The 21,971-nt window shown below is 44.1% G+C and overlaps 2 protein-coding genes across 5 annotated transcripts in view; one reads left to right on the top strand and one right to left on the bottom strand.

The window, feature by feature from the left end:
- Nucleotides 1-16,936, bottom strand: part of CILK1 (ciliogenesis associated kinase 1) — a 57,319-nt gene extending 40,383 nt beyond the window's left edge. Inside the window, exon 1 of one of the 3 annotated variants that reach the window (XR_005988807.1) lies at nucleotides 16,608-16,935. The gene's annotated coding sequence lies outside the window, so the exon portion shown is untranslated. Of the gene's footprint in view, nucleotides 1-16,607 lie in introns of all 3 variants that reach the window. The other 2 variants (XM_041760794.1, XM_041760803.1) reach the window with 2 other exon arrangements.
- A 3,461-nt stretch (nucleotides 16,937-20,397) lies between these two features.
- The window catches only part of FBXO9 (F-box protein 9), a 45,663-nt gene continuing 44,089 nt past the window's right edge, over nucleotides 20,398-21,971 (top strand). For both annotated transcript variants that reach the window (XM_041757579.1, XM_041757585.1), the window contains exon 1: nucleotides 20,398-20,535. In XM_041757579.1, the coding sequence (XP_041613513.1) occupies nucleotides 20,533-20,535 (3 nt within the window). In that variant the 5' untranslated portion in view covers nucleotides 20,398-20,532. The remainder of the gene's footprint in view (nucleotides 20,536-21,971) is intronic.

Below are 21,971 nucleotides of genomic sequence, written 5' to 3'. Positions count from 1 at the left end.
TGTATACATGAAATCAGTAATCAAATGTGTGTCTCTCAGCCTTCTCCCGCATTAATTATGCAACCTTTCCTCATAAGACCTTTTTCCACTCCTTTAATTATCTTTGGCATTCATCTCTGAATCCTCACACATTTCTCCATTCCCTTGATGAGCTGTGGTGACCAACCTTAATAATGATGTGCATTCCAGTAGCATGTGGGCTCTCCCCTACCTTTTTTTTTTTTTTTGCAATAGCATTATATTATTGATTCATATCTATAAATTATCAATCACAGAAACCTTTCTTTGGTAGTTATGTCTCACTACTTCCTCATCCAATTAAATTGTATAATTAGGACAATGTTTCTAGATTATCATTGAGAAAGCCATTTGTGAAAGAATTAAGAACTTTAGTGAAGTCAAGATAGAATGAGTCATTCATTTAACATATAGTCATCCTAATAGCTTCTTATACAGTTTGTCAAATTATCATAGAATTAAATTTGATTACTCTAGAAACATTTGACTTTCACCATGCCATGATAGCAGCTTTTTAATCTTATGTTATTTCAGGTAATTACATAATGATTGTACAATAGATCAAATTGGTGTCTCTTCAGGCACTGATGTCAGGTTGACAGTGCAGAATTTTATTGCACCTCTACTAAGATGCTAACCATTATGCAAGGCTTTTGCGGCACACAATGAGTAAGATAAGTGTCCTTTAAATAACTCACAACTGACGTGATCATGAAAAATGTAGAAAGTACTATGAGACTATAGTAGAAAGAGCAACCAACTCTTCAGTGGAGGGAGGGATCTGAGAGAAAAGAAGAGAGGAGGTAGTACTAAAGTAGTAAATGAACAAGGTTTTATTAAGCAGAAAAGGAAGAGAAAGGAATTATAGATGGAGGAAACTGTGCAAAAAGTTGGTGGTACAGACCTTGGTGTGTTCATGAGAGGGCAAAAGTCCAGTGGTTGCATCCATGGCTGAACACTAGAATAGCCTTTTAACAAATACTATTGCCCAGACCCCACCTCTAAGGGTCAGGTGAGGGGTGGGGAATGAGTTTCAGTAGTTAAGAAAGCTCTGCAGGTGATTCTAATGTGTAACCAGACTGCGAAGTATGGGTCTAGGGCATAAAGACTATGGAGAGAAGTAAGGAAATGGCGGGAAATGCCTAGAAACTCAGGGTGGGGGTGGGCCCATGTGTGAAGAAATATATTCATCATGCAGGAGTTTTGGTCCTTACCCTGGAGAGGGGAGTTCTCCAGTATTTTGAAGTAGGGAAACAACATGAGGAAGATACCTTTGGAGACCACATAGATGTTAGGATGGAGAGACTACAGGCAGAGAAACTAGTTTGGAAGGTTTGCTGTAGTCTATATGATACATGTTGAAGGCCTGTACAAGAGACCTAGCCTACATGACTCTTAGATACAGGAGACACATGTTTGGAATAGGGAATGTATGCATATATGTTACTTGGACAAGGTGTAGAGATGATGGGTTCTGCTTCCTGAGGTGTAGGATTTGAGGAATGTACAAAACCTCTCATTGCAGATGCTCAGTAGACAGCTACAAGTAGTTTTAAGGTTGTTTAATTTTCTCCAAAGATAATACATTATTGGAGCTCTTATGAAGAGCTCAGCATTCAGACAAGGTTGATCTGCACGACTCTGATCATTTCAACTTTGGACGACAAACTTCAAGAGAGACATTAAAGAACATAATAAAGGGCCTAAATAAAAGCACCAGAAGAGTAGCTGAAAGAATATTTGAAGTAAAAGAGACTTGGGGAACCATGCTCATCGTTTCAAGTGTACAAACGGGTATAAGGGAAAAGGATTAGTTACACTATGTCTGGATCCAGAGAACAGGACCATGACCACTGTCTGAGCTTTCTGGTCTCTGGTCAATTATTTCCCATATCAAAAAAATTGCAGTGGCATCATTCATATTAGCATTACACAAGAAGCATCAGTCCACCCACAGTCAATTCTGGGCATATCCCAGCAGGAAGCAGTTAAATACATTTGAGATCGGTATTTTCAGTTGTTCACCACTTTTGTGGTGGCTCAAATATGATGACTCATGTCATAATCTGAAACTGAACAAAAACCTCACTGCTACTCTGGGAAAACAACAGGGCAATGGACAATGCTGTAGAAAAAAGAAGGGAGAGGCAGTAGATGCCACTGTGGATCTACCCAATAGCAATGCTGCCCTTCTTGCTTAATTTTCAAAACACTATTTATATTCAGGATCCAACATAATCAGGGTTGGCAGCCACCTACCACAGCCCTAGGGCATGAACTGTGATCACTCTAAGCCAAGCTAAGCTATTCCACCTCCCACTAAAATTTGTTTAGGAATGGGGCTATGGCTCTTACTCGTAGATGGAAAGGATGGTGAGCTGGTAGGAGAAAGAGAAAGGCTTCTAAGAGGGAATCTCCTGCCTGATAAAGACAGCTGACAAAGAGGTTGCCCTGTGTTTCTGCTTTAAATAAACATAGTTGCATAAAACTCATATGTAGTTGTGAGATAGCCTTCTAGTGACTATGAGAAATCAACTCTAAAGAGGAGAATCCTGTCTGCTAAGAATGGATAAAAACAAAGAAAGAGGCTGAGTCTGTGATGATACCACTAGGCTGCTGCATGATCTCTGAAAATATCAGCCTTAGATTTCTCATTATAGGACCTAATTAAAAATCTTTGTTGCTGAAGCCAATGTTAGATATTCCCTCAAGTACAGCTGAAAGCATTCTGGATACAGTATACTAAGGCTACTCTGACTTAAGAGACTAAAATTCAAAATTCTATCTATACAGGAGGTAATAGGTCAATTAATCCATTAACCGATTGAACTTCTGTAGCTAGTATGGTTTTGAAAACTGAAAGAGGAATAGAGTTGGAGACAAATTAGAAGAAGTAATTCTGTTAGCCTAAGGTAAATTTTCTATCCACCAGGATCTGCTTCCATTTTGCAAGAACAAATGACTACAAATCTTATAGGATGAGTGTCCAAAAATGGTCCTGGGTGTCACTCAGGGTTGCCTGGACAACTAGCCAGCTGGGACTGGGCTTCCTTCTTCTCCCCAGTATTTATCCAAACCCAACTTCTCTTAGGCCTTGTAGGTCCCTCCATGGTAGGCAGATGGTTTTCTCAGACAAGTCCTCTCTGTAGGTGGCACCTAAACCCAGATTCTGCAAATCCTCTGATAATGGCCCAACAGACAAGACTGTTCTGACACCCACGAGGGACCCAGTCTGTATGCTACTGATAGTGAAACTTACCACACGGAACAAGGTAGCCTCAGTTAAAAAGGCAACCAAGGAAATCATAGAACTCTCATTCCGAGTTTTAACAGGAAAGAAGTTTCAGCATACTATTGACTATTTGTACTGTACATTCTTTGATGCTGGAGAGACATCTATATCTATGGAGTCAGTTCTTTAAAAAAGGTAGACAAACATCAAATGTGTAAAATGCATATGTGAAATAAAAAGTTGGGTATTGCAGTGTATTTTATTAACTTGGCACTTTGGAATGCTCATTTAGAACAAAAGCCATTAAACTATGTTTTTAACTGTAGCTAACTCAAGTCTCAACTCAGTATAAAAATAAATCACAGCGGGATCCCTGGGTGGCGCAGCGGTTTGGCGCCTGCCTTTGGCCCGGGGCGCGATCCTGGAGACCCGGGATCGAATCCCACATCGGGCTCCCGGTGCATGGAGCCTGTTTCTCCCTCTGCCTGTCTCTGCCTCTCTCTCTCTCTCTCTCTGTGACTATCATGAATAAATAAATAAAATCTTTAAAAAATAAAAAATAAAAAATAAAAAAAATAAATCACAGCCATGTCATTCTGGTTCCTCTCAAGCCCATCATGTTGGCTCCTTTCCACAACATTGTGTCTATATGTCATTCTATTGAGACCTCAGTATATAAGTAGAAGACAGTTTCTACTTTCGGATTCCTTATGATTGGTAAAAATTTTACAACTTTTTATAATTTGGTAAAAAAGGCAAAGTATGGTCTTTCCCATGGTTGTGAGGTTTACCCACATTTATGTTGCACAATATAGAAATATGTGAAATATAAATATATTTTAAAGATTTTATTTATTTATTCATGAGAGGCAAACAGAGAGAGGCAGAGACATAAGCAGAGGGAGAAGCAGGCTCCCTGTGGGGAGCCTGATGTGGGACTTGATCTTACAACCCTGGGATCTCGACCTGAGCCAAAGGCAGTGCTCAACCACTAAGCCATCCATGTGTACCTGAAATATATATTTTTATAGAAATATGCAAATATTTAGGGGCATCTGGGTGGCAAAGTCAGTTGAGCGTTGGACTCTTGGTTTTGGGTTAGGTTATAATCTAAGGGTTCTGAGATTGAGCCCTGTGTTGGGCTCTACACTCAGCACAGAGTCTGCTTAAAATTCTCTCTCCCTCTCCCCTTCTTTCCCACTCCTTCTCTCTCTCTCTCAAATAAATATTTAAATCTTTTTAAAAAAGTATACAAATATTTATCTCAGATACAGGAATAAGTATGCTCAAAAAATTAAAGTAGAACATATTACACAAGTGAAAAATTATGCACACAGCACTATGCTTAGTTCTGAGTAACAAGATCCAAAGAGCTGAGGGAGGTGGATCTGGCCTCTAGGCCTTTCCCTCCTAGCTAGGGAGGTGGAATATACACAATGACTAGGAGACATGGTACCTGGGGTTGGTTCCTGGGAGGGGTGGAGACCACAAGGATGCTACAGGTGTACAAATAAGAAATCATTTTGTGAACCACTGGCTAATTTCTCTTACTGAGGACATGCCATTTACCCATACACTAACAAAAACCAATCTTTGAAAAAAATATAAAACGATTTTCTTACCAGCTCTATTAGTTTCCCACAACTGCTGTGACAAACTACCATATACCTGGTGGCTTAAAGCAATAGAAATTTATTCTCTTACAATTCTGGAGGTCAGAGTCTGAAATCAGTACTGGGTTTCTCAGTGGGCTAAGATCAAGGTGTAGGCACTTCCTTTAGAGGCTCTAAGGGGGATCTCTTCCTTGTCTCTTCCAGCTTCTGGTAGCCACTGTATCCCTTGGCCCTGGCCCAGTCTCTGCCTCTATGGTTCCACAGCCTTCTCTTCTGAGTGTGTCAAACCTTCCTCTCCTTCTCTCTATAGGAACTTAAATTTCCATTTAAGGCCTACCCAGATTATCAAGAGTACCCTTCTCACCTCAAATTCCTTAATTTAACCACAGCTGCAGTCTCTTTTGCCATATGTGGTAACATTCAGAGGTCCAGGGACCTGATACCTTTGGGGGATATTATTTAGCCTATTACTCCCCAACATAAGGCCCAAAGCCTTTCACACAATCATCTGAATCACTGAGCAATGCTTTTCATTCATTTAAAGTTGAGTGTTTTAGGAATGGAATCAGAAGTCTGTGCTTACTTACCCAATGAACAAGGGCATTCCTCTTTGAAGTACAGAGAAGATTTCTAATTTTGCACAGTGGGCAAGACTTCACAATTCTGACTGAAATCCCTGAATATATGACATTAGCATATGGAGAGTCCATACTGTGTAGACCAGGGGTTGCAAACCAGCAGCCTGAGAACTGAATTCAGAGGTATGCTTTGAGTCTATATTTAAAAATAGTATCTCTCATATAAAAATGAGATCTAGGGCTTCTCTGGAAAAACTGAAGAGCTAATAACAGGATCTCCTTAGTTTTCCATGGTAATAAAGAACTAGAGAAACATCACCATCCTTTTAGAATGAGCAAGGGTCCCCATGCTCATCACAATCCCCATCCTGCCTTTGTCCCTAAACGGTTACCACAATGGTTGCTAATATTTTTAGTTGTCATTTATTTTTGTACCTTTGCATCACTGGTTTCACTGGAAGAAAAATATTTCTCTGTTTCTATACCTCTACCAAAAGTGACAAAGTAAAAGCCTGAAAACTGCTCATGTTTGAAGAAAAACTGGAGAAGAAAATAATGTTTTTTTTTTTTTTAAAGAGAAGAACATTCCTTTACTGTTTCACAAGCACATATCCAGCTTCTCTGAGTCTTTTACATTTCTTCCTCTGCCTCTGACAGCATTTGAATTCACAGCTCCAGGTACAGACCTCCTGAGAAGGGAATGGAATACAGCAGCCGATCCTTTAACTTGGGAATTAGCTAACTTGCTGATGGGCAGTATTCTAAATACTGCTCTGACTCTAAGAATTAACTTGGATAAAGCACTCACTAGAATTAATCCACACTTAGCCTCCTAATACATCAAATAAACCAAAAGGATAGTAATGATAATAATTTAAATACTTGATAGGTGTACAGTACTATCATAAGCGCTTTGCATATATTAACCCATTCAATTCTCAACATTCTACCAGTAGGCACTACTATTACCCCTATTTTACAGATAAGGAAACTGAGGTACAAGCAACTTGCCCTTAGTACTACTGTGCTCACCAACTCCCCTCTCGCCAATTTTCTAGATAAGGAAACTGAGACACAGTGACTTGCCCAAGGTTATATAACTAATAAGTTATAGAACTAAGATAGGAACCCAGGCCGACTGCACCAAACTCAAAAGAAAGGTTGCAAAAGATCCAAAGATCATGAAATCTTTTGAGGATCTGAGAATGAGAGGAATTTAGAAGCACTCTGTAGCTCAAAGTCCAAATATGGAAACCAGTGATGTGGCCCTGGTCTAGTTGGCCTCATTCTGCAATCAAACATCAGGGAACCCAGCAAGGGACCTCACCAGCACTGACTGTCTACAATGGAGGCAAAGTGAATGCAGAGAAAGAGGGACTGGGTCCCAGTTTCAGCTCATAAGCACTGTCACATAGACTGAGCTCACAGGCTTGTTGACTGCTTTTATTTCTTTTTTTTTTTTTTTTTAATTTTTATTTATTTATGATAGTCACACAGAGAGAGAGAGAGAGAGAGAGGCAGAGACACAGGCAGAGGGAGAAGCAGGCTCCATGCACCGGGAGCCTGACGTGGGATTCGATCCCGGATCTCCAGGATCGCGCCCTGGGCCAAAGGCAGGCGCCAAACCGCTGCGCCACCCAGGGATCCCTTGTTGACTGCTTTTAAATAGCAAATGATGTAGTGATGTCTCAATGCCTTTACCTGCCCTGCAGAACAATCACCGTCTCCTTGATTTTTGTGTTTTTTTAAAGAAAAAGTTTTTATTTATTATTTTTTGAATTTAAATTTTTTTTTTTTAGTAATTTGTTCTAAACATGGGACTTGACTCAAGACATCAAGATCAAGAGTCAGTTGCTCTACTAACTGTACCAGCCAGGACCCCTGCTCCTTGGGTTTTTAACACTGAGTATCAGGAGCTGGCCTCTGCCTTAATCATGAGACCCACCTGGGATAGGAAACCCTGACCACCCATGCTCATACCACTTGGTCAAAGTCACTGTTGTTGGGATCATTTAGTGTTCTTTTAATTTATATATATATATATATATATATATATATATATATAATTTTAAGATTTTATTTATTTATTTGAAGAGAGAGAGCACACAAGTGTGGGGGGGGGGGAGCAGAGGTAAAGGGAGAGGGAGAAGCAGACTTCCGGCTGAGCAGGGAGCCCAGTGCAGGGCTTGATCCCAGGATCCTGAGATCATGACCTGAGCCAAAGGCAAATGCTCAACTGACTGGGCCACCCAGGCACCCATGTAGTGCTCTTCCTAAAGACACTCTTTTTAATTCAAACAGAATTATTTTTTCTGTGACTGTCACATATTGTAGATCACCCAAAACCTAAATTCTGGCAAAAGCTGAGATGCTCTTGATACATCCATTTTTTGCAACACATCTAGTCTTTCGATGAACACTAAACAGAAGTCTTTTCTCCCACAACGCTACTTGATACATATGCAATATGTTCTGGGTCCAATTTCTTGATTTTCCTTTACAGAATACAAAGCACAGTATATAGAGAGAATGGGATATAAAATATACATCATTTGTAAGGCAACAGTTTGATCATTTAAATCACTACTCTGAGTATTTGCTCAATCTAGTCCAGATCACATGGGTAGGGCCACAGGCACCAACCCCTGTGACTCAGAGTACCTCTCAGTCCTTAGGTTTACTTTCCATGAAATTGGGACATTGGATTTGACGAACTAAGGTGGTTTCCTGCTCTAATGATGTGTGATTCCATGACTCCATGTCAGGACTCAAGTTAGTCTTGTCTAAGAAAAAAACCAGACCAATGCTTCCAGTTTTGCCATCATGCACAAAAGCTAGAAAGGGAAGGTTGTAGCCCAGAGGGACCCTGTATGCTATACAATATCTCTTTTTTAGAGTGGGACAGTACCCTACTGACACAGCCAGGCCCCCAAATCAGAATCTACGTCTTCCCTTCCCTCTTAGCCCAGCTCAAACATCACCTCAAGAGCCTTTCATTCCAACCTGTAACAACGGACCCAGCTAATGGCTCTTTCTTAAGCCACCACAGAACTCTGTCCCCACCTCACAGCCAGCCCTTCCCTCTGCATTAGTGGGGACACTCACCACACTTCCTTCATCTCTGTGTCCTCACACCTCACATTCTATTTGCACACAGTAGGCATTCATTGTTTGGTCAAAATTTGAATTTTAGTCTTTGCTATCTATTTCCGGTACCACCCTTGGTACAGGATCTCCAAACACAGTGCCATTTCTTCATGTGCAAAATCATGATAATCAATTTGTTTGACCTGACCACAAATGCTCTGAAATTCTAAGATGAAAGAATAGTAGATGCCATAGAAAGGCTAATGCAGGCTGGCTGCCAGGGGCCCTCCCACCACAACACTGGAATTCCTGTGTCTCAGGGAATCACAGAAAGGCCCCCTTTCTGTTATCAGATCAGGCCTTAGGCCTTCGGGCAAGGCCATATTCAATGAACACGGAAATACAGCTCTATTTTGCTTTCAGTCTTTGAAACAAATGTCACGGTTTCTCTGGCTAGGTGACATGAGGAAAAACCTTCCTGCGATCCGCCCCAAATCCCTCCCTTCGGCTTCAATCCCCAGTGGAGGCAAACAACATCTGCTCATGGCCAGCAGCTCATACTGGGTATACCCTGCTCATTCACAGCCTGGAAAACAGGCTGGAGGCAGGGGACAATGGTAGTCCATTCTTCATTTTGAAACTTGGATGGTCATGGAATAAATGTCACAATCACTAATTTTTTAAGAGAAGAGGCAGAAAATTGTGCACAAATTTGGTCTTGTCTGGGAACTGCGGTTCACTGGCTCTGCTAAATTCAGACCCTTCTGAGCAGCTTTTCTTGCTCAGCCTTAATCGTTTTAACACTGAAACTTACCTGTCCTCATAGGAAAGCTGAATTACGCGCAGAATTATCAAATGGCCCTTCTATGGCACTTCAGAGTTCCATTTTATTTTATCCTGCAGGTAATTACACATCGGATTCTAGGTTCTAATGTGTCATAATTTCACAAGAGTTAAGCTAATACTGTTAATTTACTTCAAAAGGGTTCTAAAAATAGTACATCTGTGTTTATATTTTTCTCTCTGGGGCCTACTCTTTCTGCTCATATTCATTTCAGCAAAACTGCTTCTAAGTACTTTGCCTCTTGGATTAGTGCTCCTTTCTGTACTGCGGACAGCAGCTAGAAGGCCAAAAGAACTTTCTTCATGTGGAATTTGCTTTGCTTTTACCTCAGCAAAGGAGTGCATTAAAGATGCCTTTGGCTCTTGCATCAACTGGAGGGAGTGGAAAAGAAAATTAGCTAGCTGGTGCACCTCTGCTATTCCCCAGAAACTGTTCCATGGCTCTCCCTCCTCCTCCTCCCTCAATCCCACTTCTGAGCAAAAGGACTTCTTCTGCACCAGGGTCCTTAATACCATGAGAAGGATCCACGGCTTCTTATTGCTTCACCTACAGTACCAAAAGGGCACTCCTGTCCGGAGTCAAAAAAAGTCTTCAGTCACTTGTAGATTATTTCTAAATGAGGGCACATCACTAGCAATGGCTCAGGCAGACCGTAAAGAACTGAAGTTAGTGTGAAATGCTGAAGAGCTAGAGGAACAATACCTTTACCCTTGACTCATGTGAAAAACTATGGATGAGCTGTGGGCACAGTTCCCCCAAGCTTAACAATATTGCTGTCAAGGGATGCCTGCGTGGCTCAGTGGTTCAGCGTCTGCCTTTGGCTCAGGGTGTGATCCCAGGGTCCCGGGATGGAGTCCTGCATCGGGACTCTGCGTGGAGCCTGCTTCTCCCTCTGCCTGTGGGAGAGGCATCTCTGCCTCTCTCTCTCTCTCTCTCTCTCTCTCTCTCTTTCTGTCATGAATAAATAAATAAGTAAATAAGTTAATAAATAAATAAATCTATCTACCTTTAAAAACAAAACAAAACAAAAAACAATGATGGCTGTTGAGGGTGGCAGCAGTCAGAGCCCAGCTACCTGCCTGATTGCCACCTCGTGATTGAAGTGGGGGGGCAGGGTTGGGTGAGGTGAAGATGGGGAGAGTGAATGAGAACATATATGAGAACATGTATCTCTAGTGCTGTGCTACTATGACAGCACCTTTAACCCAGGAGCTGATCTCACTCAATGGAAGGTGCTTCACTGTTACCGCAACAAACAAATCAGTAAGACATACCAAAGAGGTAAAGGCTTAATATAAAAATAAAATAGGGCAGGGGTCAGCAAGCGTTTTCTGTGCAAGGCTAGTAACTACTTTAGGCTTTGAGAGCTATGTCTCTGCACAACCACTCAACTCCACCGACGTAGCACCAAAGTAATCATAGAATGTAAATAAACGGGCTGTGTCCCATAAAGACTATTTAAAAAAGCAGGGAGCAGGTAAATTATGCCTACAAAGCACAATCTGTCTACCCCTGAAACAGGAAATCTGCACATAAACAAACATTTTAGCACTCTCTATGTAAGCCTCATGTACCCTGGGCTTATAGGGTTAGATAAACTGTGCTTCTCCCAAGAATATAAATGCCTTGAGGGCACAATTTTTATTCAGTTTTTAACTGTATTCCCTGCACCGAGACAGAGATCAGGCATGCAGTTGACACAAATCAAAATAGTTGCTCACAATAGACATTTGTTGAAAAAATAAATTAATGAATGAGCACATTATGTGTCTGTAAAGGATAATTTTGACTATTGGTGATTTTTCTGTACATCAACCCCATTCCCACTGCCATTCCATCCCCTTGTGCCTCCTTCTTTGCAAAATTGGACAATTATATAGGGACCTGGGCAAAAAATTATGAATCCTTCTAAAAAAATTTTTTTTAAGTTTTATTTATTTATTCATGAGAGATACACAGAGAGAGAGAGAGAGAGAGAGAGAGAGAGGCAGAGACACAGGCAGAGGGAAAAGCAGGCTCCCTGCAGGGAGCCCGATGTGGGACTCCATCCTGGGACTCCAGGATCACACCCTGAGCCGAAGGCAGACGCTCAACCGCTGAGCCACCCAGGCATTCCTCCTTCTATAAATTTTTATACAAATTTATGAAAACACTTGCTTTTTTTTTTTTAACACTTGCCTTTTAATAGCTAGGGTAACATGCAGGAATATATATCTTTTTTCTCACTCAGTTTTATCTAAGTTAAATCAATCTTTAATAAATTTACTTGCAGAGCAAAGGCAGTGTACAAGAGGCCAAAGGCATTAATTATTATCTTCTGGGAACTACAGGTTCATGCAGATAGTAACTTTTGTGATATGGTCAAATATATAGTTGGACGTTACAACATAATACTTTACCCTTGGCTCTGGGACATTATCTTTCATAGTAACCACAAGGGCAGTCACATGTTATCCGCACTTTATCACAGGTCATATTACACCTACAGAAAGGTAAAATATGACTCGCATTGATCTTGTCTCAGAAATATGGGGGCTCACAAGTTCTTGGCCATCACTGTACATTTATCAAGTGGCTGCCAACAGCCCTGGCCATGGTGGAAAAAGTACCAAAGGAAATGTGAGGCACTATTGTGGTCCTTCCATTTTAAAAAACTGAGTTAAGACAACAAACCTAAAACTCCAGAAAAATTTAAAGTATGATAATAAATAACCCAGTATTAATCCACATAGTTTGAATGCTAAGCTTGATAGGACCTAAATTCAACATGGATATAGCATCAGACTTTAGACTACAGAATTTGATTTTTTTTCTATAAAGGACCTTAATGATGATCCAATACCTTCACTTTACTGATGCGATCTAGAGACCCAATTAATACAAATAGAATCTTTGTTATCTCCAGAGTAGCATATTTTTTAATGTGTGAATGTAAGAAGTGTTCTAGTAGTCTTTTAAAAGTATTTATAAGAGCACCTGGGTGGCTCAGTGGTTGCGTGTCTGCCTTCGGCTCAGGGCGTGATCCTGGGATGGAGTGCTGCATCAGGATCCCCGTAGGGAGCCTGCTTCTCCCTCTACCTATGTCTCTGTCTCTCTTTGTGTCTCTTCTGAATAAATAAGTAAATAAAAATATTTAAAAAGAAAATAAAAGCATTTATATACTTTTGTACAAAGTATATAAATGTATAATTAATCCTGAACCACATATTTAAAAGAAGAGGGGCAGATAATGTGCTTTCTTCAAACTCTGAGACAACTTCACCCATCCACACATACAGGGCTTGATCTCACCTGCACAGTTGAGCCCGACCACAAACACTCTTTCTATGAAGGTTTCGACTTTCAAAGCACAGTGAGTCAGTGCCTGACTCACTAGTGCAAGGACACTTGTTTCCTTGCAAGGAAATAAGGAATGGAAGCTTTCCACTTCCATTGCCATCACAATCCAATACTGGATTGAGTATTTCCCTGGGATCGGCTGAACAGCAGTACTTTCCTAACAAACATCACATAGCACCTCACTAGGTACAGAGGGGTTAAGCGTGAATGTCCACATCAACTTTCCTTACCATCTTGCAAAGACCTGCGCTGCTGCTTTTACTTCTCTGGCTGCAAGTGAAGACATCTCTGATTTCTTCAAGCCATTAACACTCAACACTGTAATGCAATTTGCCCCACAAAATGACTTGCTTTACCAAATTGCTTTTATGAGGTAATTTTCCAGAACATACATGTATTGATAAGAATAGGAGAACTGTTTCAGGGTAAGCACAGTCACAACCTAGGATATGGTTGCATCATAACCCCCAGTGTGTGTGTGTGTGTGTGTGTGTGTGTGTGTGTAAGCTGTCCTGTGTACACCTCTGCACATTCTCCCAGCCACCACATCAGCCACAAGCACTGAGGTCTGCTGAGAGGAAAGTTCTAGTCCTCCAGTTGTTGTATACCCCTCTAGGACACTGGTTGGCAAGGACTGCTCAGTGAGAAGATTTATGGTTTAAGAGAGCCCTACTCACAGGCTGATAGATCAACACACACAGAAAGGTCACTGTACCCAGAATTCTGACAAGAAAGCACCGGGCAAGGAGTCCTGCCATAAATACACTCACACATACCACATGGACAGAAAAATAGAAGGGCGAGGTACCACTCCAACTCAGCAAGATCCTGCAAAATGAAATGAAGGAGATTTCTGCAAGAGAAGCAATGAGAGAAACACACACACACACACACACACACACACACACACACACACATCTAGAAGGCAGTAGTATGTATTCCTGGCAAGGTTCAGCTGGAAAAACAGCAACAGATCTCAGAAGCAGAGCTGTAGCCAGGAATAAGCTCAGCTTAAGCCATGTTCAGTAAGGCCAGGATAACACTCCTGGAGGATTCAAGGACGGGCTGGCTGCCCTCTCTTCTGGGCCTCCAAGCTGAGCCATGACCTGTAGTCTACCACAAGTCACTCAACAAATACCAAATTCGTCCTAAATGTTCCGGCCCCTGAGTCACTGCGGAGAGATGAGGGGATTTCAGTCAGGCGGATGTCAGGCACTGCTGAGGCAATATAGACCATCTTCACACCACCCACCACATGCTGAGGAGGCATTTCCCCTCCTTTCAAATGGTAGGAGAATCCCACAAGGCCACAGGAGTAATAAGTGGAGTCAGGCCCTGACCTCAATTCTGATTCCAAAGCCCAAGACGTCACATTACTACGCATAAACTATGGCTTCTGTCCTAAAGAGGCTTAAAATAATCTAAACCAATTAGAGATCAATACAGGCAATATAATGAAGGATTACAAACAAGTTATCTTAAGATTTTAAAGAGAAGAGAGGGGAGCCTGGGTGGTTCAGTCCAGGGAGATGTGGGAGTCTTGATCTCAGGGTCATCAGATGGAGCTCCAGGTTGGGTGTAGAGATTACTTAAAAAAAAAGAAGAAGAAGAAGAGGAAGAAGAGAAATAAGTAGCTAGAGAAGACATTAGGGAAGAAGGAGGGTGTGGGCTCCTTCTCAGAGGATGGGTAAGATTTGCCCAGGGAGAGTAGGGAGGAGGGTGGGAGTTTCTAGGGGAGCAATCTGAGCAGTGACACTGCAGTGGGAATGAAGCCATCCCCCTTAACAGGACAGCAAGACCAAACTGCGTAAAAATGGAGATGTAAACTGAGCTGAAAATAGGATTTAGATAGGAGGGGTGAGGCCTGATTATGAAGGCCTTGAAAAATCAGGCAAATTATTTTAGACTTGTGACAGCAAATGGAGAGGAACTGAAGGTTGCAAGGCAAGGAGAGAGTTGAGGAAGTGATAGTTTAAAAAAATTAGATGGACAACAAAGGCTGAAGAGACCAGAAAGAGGAGCATCTCATTCATTCATTCATTCATTCATTCATTCAGCAAACAGACACTGAGGGCTTATTAAAAAAGCCAGGCTTGGGTGGCCAGTAAGAGGCTGCTCCGGTCTGCAGGAGAGGAAGGGTGAGGTTCTGGATGGGGGCAGGGATCTGTATAAATCACATTTCAAAGGTCTTGATGACTCACTGATATAAAGGATGGAGGAAATAAAGGAAAGAAATGGTTATAGATAATTCCAAAGGTTCAAGATTGACATGATTTCCACCTTTACTAGAAACCTCAAAAAGCGCTGCGAATAAAACAATGAAAGTACAAAGAACTTTTATGATGTTGAACAGAAAAGAAAACCTCGCAAAAACCTGTTCTATATCCTGCCAGCTCATTTACACATAGTCTGTAGGTAAGAAACTTCAGTGAGAAAAACCCACTTCTGTGTGTCTAAATGCTGCGTTCCCTTGACAAGAAGCACAGACCTCTGCCTCCTCAGACAGGCTCCATCAACCCTCCACTATATCCCTCCATCATCTAAACTAAACCGATCTCATTAAGAAACCTGGCTGCTCACTCCTGCCCAGCTAACAGCTTTGACTTTGGAGAAGGGGCAAGCCAAAGTGGACAGGGTGGGAAACAGAAAGTTGGCACGGTCGGTGTAGGGTGCTGGACCTTAGAGAGGAGGCAATGGTACAGGATATCATTTTAAGTAGAGAACCCCAGCACTGGTCTCATTTCTACACCCACTTCCAGGACAATCACTGGTCCTCAGATAGGCAGGAAGGCCTTAAAGATTCCTTACCAAATTAAAAAAAAAGAAAAAGAAAGAAAGAGAGAGAGAAGGATTCTTTACCAAATTGCAGCACTTTATCCAGAAGTGATTTCATATGTGCATATCTATGCATACATTTACTCCAAGTACGGCTGGTATATGGTGAAGCACAAATTCTTCTTAATAATTTATATGCTGATGACACAAATTTCAAGCTCATTTTAATGTCACATTCAGCAACAGTACAATTCATTATTGAGGCACATCCCGAAAGCCTACTCACTGGAAAATGCAAGAAACGAAAAGTGTAGCTATCAAACTTCTACTGCTACAGAGTGCTCTGGGCAAAAAACAAACAAACAAACAAACAACAACCCAAAAACAAAATAACAAAACCACACAAGAACGCAAGTCCCAATACCTTGGAGAAATCTAGTCTTGCATGCACGATTCAAGGCAGTATTCTCTCAGCATAGCCCAGCTTTGGCAAAAGCAGATCTTTACTTGATTATAAGTAGAAATGAATACTTTTTTTTTCTGCGGAATGATGCCTCCCACTACTTTTATGTTTAAAAAAGTAAGACCTCTCAATGGTAGTGTCCAAGTCAGATTTGAACAGGCACATTACAAAAGAAACGGTTGCTCTGGGGGGGGGGGGGGGGGGAAGAAACCCTTTAACATCCGTCTCATCACATCTACTCAGGTCAAGAAGAAATCAGAGCAGAAAAACAAAAACCAAAAAACTGAAAAATGGTTGCACATACATGGGTGCGGATTCCTGCTAAGACCCCATATGGGACAGCCACGGGCCTAGTCAGGGAAATTCTAGGAACAAGTCCTCCACATCCCGTTGGAAGGGGCTTCCACCCGGGCGGGGGGCTTCGCCGTCCGAGCCGAGGGCAACCCCCCCAAACCTTCCAGACTCCCAGCCATCCGGAGTTTCCACGCCGCGAGGGCGAGAGCCACACGACGGCGCAGAGAAACTACAGCCCGGCAGCGTCCCCGTCTCCTCCCGGCCCCGGGCGGGGGCCCGGGCGGCGGTGCCTCCGCAGCTGCAGCTCTCGGCGCCCGTGACAGGTCGCCCCGCTCAAGCCCCTCGCCTCCCGGGCCCCACTTACCCGCGCCGCGGACGCAGGCGGGGGCCCGCCCCTGCGGTGAGCGCGGCTCCTGGGCGGCGGGGGCGCCGCGGCCCGCAGGGCACCCGGGGAGGGGGGCGACCGCCGCTAGGACCGGCCGCGCGGTCCGTGCGGGGACGCCCGGGCGCTCCGGAGGGTCGCACGGGCCGCGCGGCGCATGGTGGAGCAGCAGGAACCCGGCCGCTCTCCAGCCTCCGGCAGAAAAACAAACAAAAGGCAGGGAGGCTTCTAGCGGGGACGACCGGGCGCTTTCCCTGGGAAAAGTTACCCTGCAGCTCCCCTCGCTGGCCCTGCGCGTCCCTGCACCGCGTCCAGGCCGCCGCGGCCGACCGAGCCCGGGGAGCCGCGCCCCCGCGGACCACCCCGGCGCCCCGCCCCGCCCCGCCCCGCCCCGCCCCCGCCCAGCCGCACAGACGCCTTTTCTGCAGGTCGGCGGCATCCGGCATCGGGACGTAGAACTGGAGGCCGTGCACGCCGGTTCTGAGGACGTTGCACTACAGGTTGATGCTCGTGGTGAAAAATCTTCTCCCCCGGCGCAAAAAAACGTAACCGGGGATGCACCTTGTGAATGAAATCAATGCCCCTGAAACGCTACGCTCCAACATGGGGTAAGATGGCAGATGGTGTTGGATTTTCCCGCAATAAAAAATATACATATATTTTGCTTTTAATGAAAACGCAAGGGATTGCCTGGGAGGATTCATTGGAACTTGAAGAGTTTTATAGGTAGCAACTTCAGTTTGAAAGACTGGATTGCCACCCAGGTGGGAAGCAGACTAGATGGTATCTAATGCAACAATTGTCCTCTGTGTGTAACAAGTTATATGCAATCTAATACTTGCACTGGTCTGTTAAACACACTCACTTGTGTCATAAATTATGTTGTAGACAGTACCTTAAAGACGGTCCTGAAGTGACTTGGAAAAAAAAAAAAAACTGCTTCAAGCCTCCCCCCACCACCCCCCACCACCGCATTTAAATTTAAACGATTGCCCCAAGACTTTCTATTTTTCAGAACTAGTTTAATGCCCATTGCAGAGGGGGCAACTTTACTTGGAGGCATCGGAATCATTTGGGGGCTTATGAAAACAGATTGCTGGGCCTTTTTCCCAGAATTCTGGTGCTGATGCTTTTGGTCCAGGGAACCATATTGCCCTAAGCAACACACTTTTCATCAATAAAGCAATAGCCCATTTACACATTGTGGGTCTTTCTCGGAGTTTAAATTTTCCAGCTCATCACCATATCGATTTTCTCTCCTTTTATTTTTGAATTCTAAGAACTCAAGGCATTGTTTTTTTTTTTTCCCCCTAAAAGAATCTATATCAAAGACCTGAATCCCTCACTCTTCTTCCTCCTATTGAAAAAACCTGCAAGATGCAAGATTTCCCTTCCCAAATGGGAAAGGATCATCTGGCCTCTTGGCAAATGTATAACATTGATCTTTGTGTTTACCTATGTAACACCCAAACCATTTGGCAAACGAAAATTGAAAGTATTTATCAACGAAAAGACAGAGACAACAGGGGTAGTCTAACAAATTATATACTGCTCTGGTGAAGAGTGATTTTTTTTTTTTTTAAGAGAGCCTCTTCTCTATGTTAAGGGCATAATTCAGTATCATCCAGACTGATTTAGTATTTCTTTTTATTTATTTATAATAGTCACAAAGAGAGAGAGGGAGGCAGAGACACAGGCAGAGGGAGAAGCAGGCTCCATGCACCGGGAGCCCGACGTGGGATTCGATCCCGGGTCTCCAGGATCGCGCCCTGGGCCAAGGGCAGGCGCTAAACCACTGCGCCACCCAGGGATCCCAAGAGTGATTTTTAAAGTATCTAAAATTAACAGTTTTAGTCAAATTCAGTTGTCCATGCAAGTCTACCCAGCAAATACAGGGACTCTCTTGGTCTACCTTTAGCAAGGGTCCACTGGTCAGGAAAATTATAATCCTGTAAATATAATATAATAGGATAATACAAATCTGAGGTGTAGTGGATACAGCAGGTACTGGTCTAAAATAGAAAATTAGTAATTGAAACATAACAGCAGTTTAATAAAATAGGTGCTTAATTTATCCTGATGAATACTAATTATTATTTTATTAAGCTTTATTATTAGCTGGAATAGAAGTTATCTGTATTAACCAAGATATCTTAAATTAGCATTCAACATGTTCAATGAAATTGAGTAGTTCTGAAAACATTTCCATCTGCCTCATTCTTCATTTGCAAAACTGATCTTTTGTGTTTGTGAATCACATTTATCAAACTCCGGTTATAAATCCTTACAACTGACCCCCCCCCCCCCATTTAAATTGAAAAATCCAATTTTAAAGAGGTCTTGGGAGGAAAGTCAAGCTTAAAAGACTTAAGTTTCCTTTAAAAATTAAAAACTTAGATTTTTTGGCCTACGTTAAACATACTTTTTCTAGGTGGCTGATTTGGAGGGGCAAACAAAAACACCCATTCGAAGGGTGGATCCTAATATTTAAAAATAGCAGCTGGGCTTAGTTATTGTAGCTCACCATTTTGCCATCCCCCCCCCCTTTTTTTTTTTACTAATTTTCTGCCGAACGTACTGCATTTCTAATACCTCCAGAATATAATAGTGGATAAGAGGTTTAAACTCAGTGGGCTCGTTGAACTAGCGTCTTGGAAATCTGATCACTGTTAGTCCCTGACGCCTGGTAGAAATCCTAGAAACTCAATGTTTGCCAAATGAAGATAAGAGCCTGTAAGACTGTAGGTTTTCACAGAGCATACAAACTTCCGTATTCAAAATAAGGTAAAATGTGGAAAAATAATAAATTGCCTGATAGATTCAAGTGTCTTCTTAGGAAACAAAGTCGGGTGTTTGGCCTTTAAGAGGTGGTACTAGTATCGCGAGCAAATTCCGGCGCTCCAGGCGGAACAGCGGACTACAAATCCCAGAGTACATCGCGGGCGCCGTCTCCGCAGAACTGGAGTTTCAGGGCCTTGGGAGCCTCAACGTCTTTACCCCATTGCATGATGGGATCTGTAGTAAGACTTGCCTCGCGGTGTCACTACCTGCCTCCTGCTTCTCTCCTAAGCCTATCTTTTCCTCAACCTCCAGATCCATGCTTTCAAAAAGTTTAGTCATTGTAAGAGCCTGTGACTGTAGTGGAGTTTTACTGTTTCCCTGCATTCCTGGCATGGGACTCCAGACAGAATCCCCGAAAAGCGTGTTAGCGACCTTACCGAGCACCAAGTGGATGCTCGACTTAAGGCAAGTTTGCCTTAGGGTCTCAGACCTAAATTTGAGTCATAAACGTTTTTTTAGATGATGTTCATATAAAGTTTGCATTAAGGGGGTCACTGCGACACATACGTGGGCTCAAACTGGGGTCGGCAAATTGGGGACCTGACGCAACGCCGCCTGGCGGACAGTAGGCCGACGGCCCCATCCCTCCACTAGGCAGCGCACGCGAGACGGGGGTAGCAGTGAGGCGCACGCAGGCGGCGGCGGCGGCGGCGGCGGCGGCGGCGGCGGCGGCGGCGGCACTGCGCATGCTCAGTGCGTCGACCCAGGTTTCCGCAGTAGAGGGGGCAGCTCCGCCGCGGCGTCCGGGGTTTCCAGCAGCGCCGACGCTCGGTGCTCGCACGGTCCTCGGCCTCGGCTGGCAGCGGGCGTCCCTCCGCTCCGCGACTTCCCGGCCGTCGCTCTAGCGCGCCCGGATCTGGCCCCCTGCCCCGCGAAGATGGCTGCCGTACGCCGGGCCCGCAGTTACTGCCGCTGCCTGGTGCGCTTCTCCGACCGAGAACTCTGCTAAGCCCCGTTGCAGCAGACGGGCAGGAGTAGGCACCCGGACACGCAGCACACCTCCTCGGGGGAGCGGTGCGCAGGGGGCGCGGAGAGCCCCTGGCCCGCGGCCGCCTGCCCCGCCAGCATGGTAACCCGGCAGGGGGCGCGGGGGGCGGGGGGCGCCCAGAGGGGCGCGAGTGCGGCGTGCAGGAGGGGTCGGGCCTGGGAGGAGCCCCGAGAGAGCGGGAAGGGAGCCTGAGGGTGGGAGCTGCTCGGCCGCCACCGCCGCAGGGCCCTCGGCCTGAGCGGGCCCCGGCGTGGGGCCGCGCGGGGTGCAGGACACGGAGGAGAATGCCTCTTCTGGGTTCGCTGAGGACGCTGAACCGGCCTTGCCCCTCTCGAGGGGTTTTAGTAAAAGCGGTGAGCACGGGTTGAGGTGAGCCGTTGCAGCGTCCGAAATCGGCGGGGGGGGGGGGGGGACGGAATGGGGAACCTGGCAAACCCAGACACTTGTTGATTCCCCCCCCCCCCCCCCCACTCCGGAAAGCGGTACCGATGGAGAACGCGTTCAGATCCTTCAAGGAGCACCTGGATTTAGGACGCACCTGCCCGGTGGCTCTGCGGCCCTGGAGGTGTGCGGTCTCACTCCGTAGCAGGGAGGGCCTGAGCAGCGTCGGTGCGGTCCAGAGGAAGACAGATGGAGTTAAGCTCCAGAAACTGACGACGCAAATTCCACGGGACGATCGCGTGCTGGAATCTTGTAGTCTCTGCCCTGTGCTGCCTTCCTTTGGTCTTGAAAAAATTTCCTCTCTGAGAAACTAATCTCTGGCTAGGATGAAATGAATCAAGTGTGAAATGATACCAACTGCTGATAGGCACACACAAATATTTATTGAATAAATGGATGGCTGAATGTATTTCATGAAGTTAACCCGGAGGATAGAAAAAGCAGTAATGGACTATGCCCTTAAGCTTTCAGAAGTAGTTTCCCTGATCAGGATTAAACACTTAACTTTTTTTTATATTTCATTAATCCCATGTGTAAAACAGGAGTAAAATGCCAGAGACACGAACTACTCAAGCGAAAGGTGCTGTTTAGGTCGGACTCAGTTGTGAAAATCTCTGGGTGACAGCTGGGACCTAACTTCTTTCAAGTGGTATTTGAGTTGGCAAAATGTAGTAATATCCCTAATTTGATGTCTTTGTACTGCCAGAATTAAAGTCATAAAGGATTAAGAATTCAAGAATAACACAGGAACTCAGGGGAGAAGATGCTTTCTGTATCATAGATTTCTCATTTTTTTCCCTTGAGGTATGCACTATGCATCCACATGACTTTTTATTTGTTGATTCAGGCAATTTTTTGGAGCACTTATTAGCAGCCTGACATTGTGCTAGACCCCCCGCACAACATTAGATATTTGGTATAACCAAATAAATCTCCCAAGGTGATTTATGGTAAACTTAACCATAGAATGTCAGCTATGAAAAGGGACCTCAGAGGTTGCCACATCCAATGCCCTCTCTTTACAGATGTGAAAGCTGAGGCCTAGATAGACCTTTACCATGACTCAATGTGTTTGG

Source organism: Vulpes lagopus, chromosome 1 (genome assembly GCF_018345385.1).
Source record: "Vulpes lagopus strain Blue_001 chromosome 1, ASM1834538v1, whole genome shotgun sequence".
Taxonomy (NCBI): Eukaryota; Metazoa; Chordata; class Mammalia; order Carnivora; family Canidae; genus Vulpes; species Vulpes lagopus.
The sequence above is the reverse complement of the archived record's forward strand: the minus strand, read 5'-3'. Positions and strand labels throughout refer to the sequence as shown.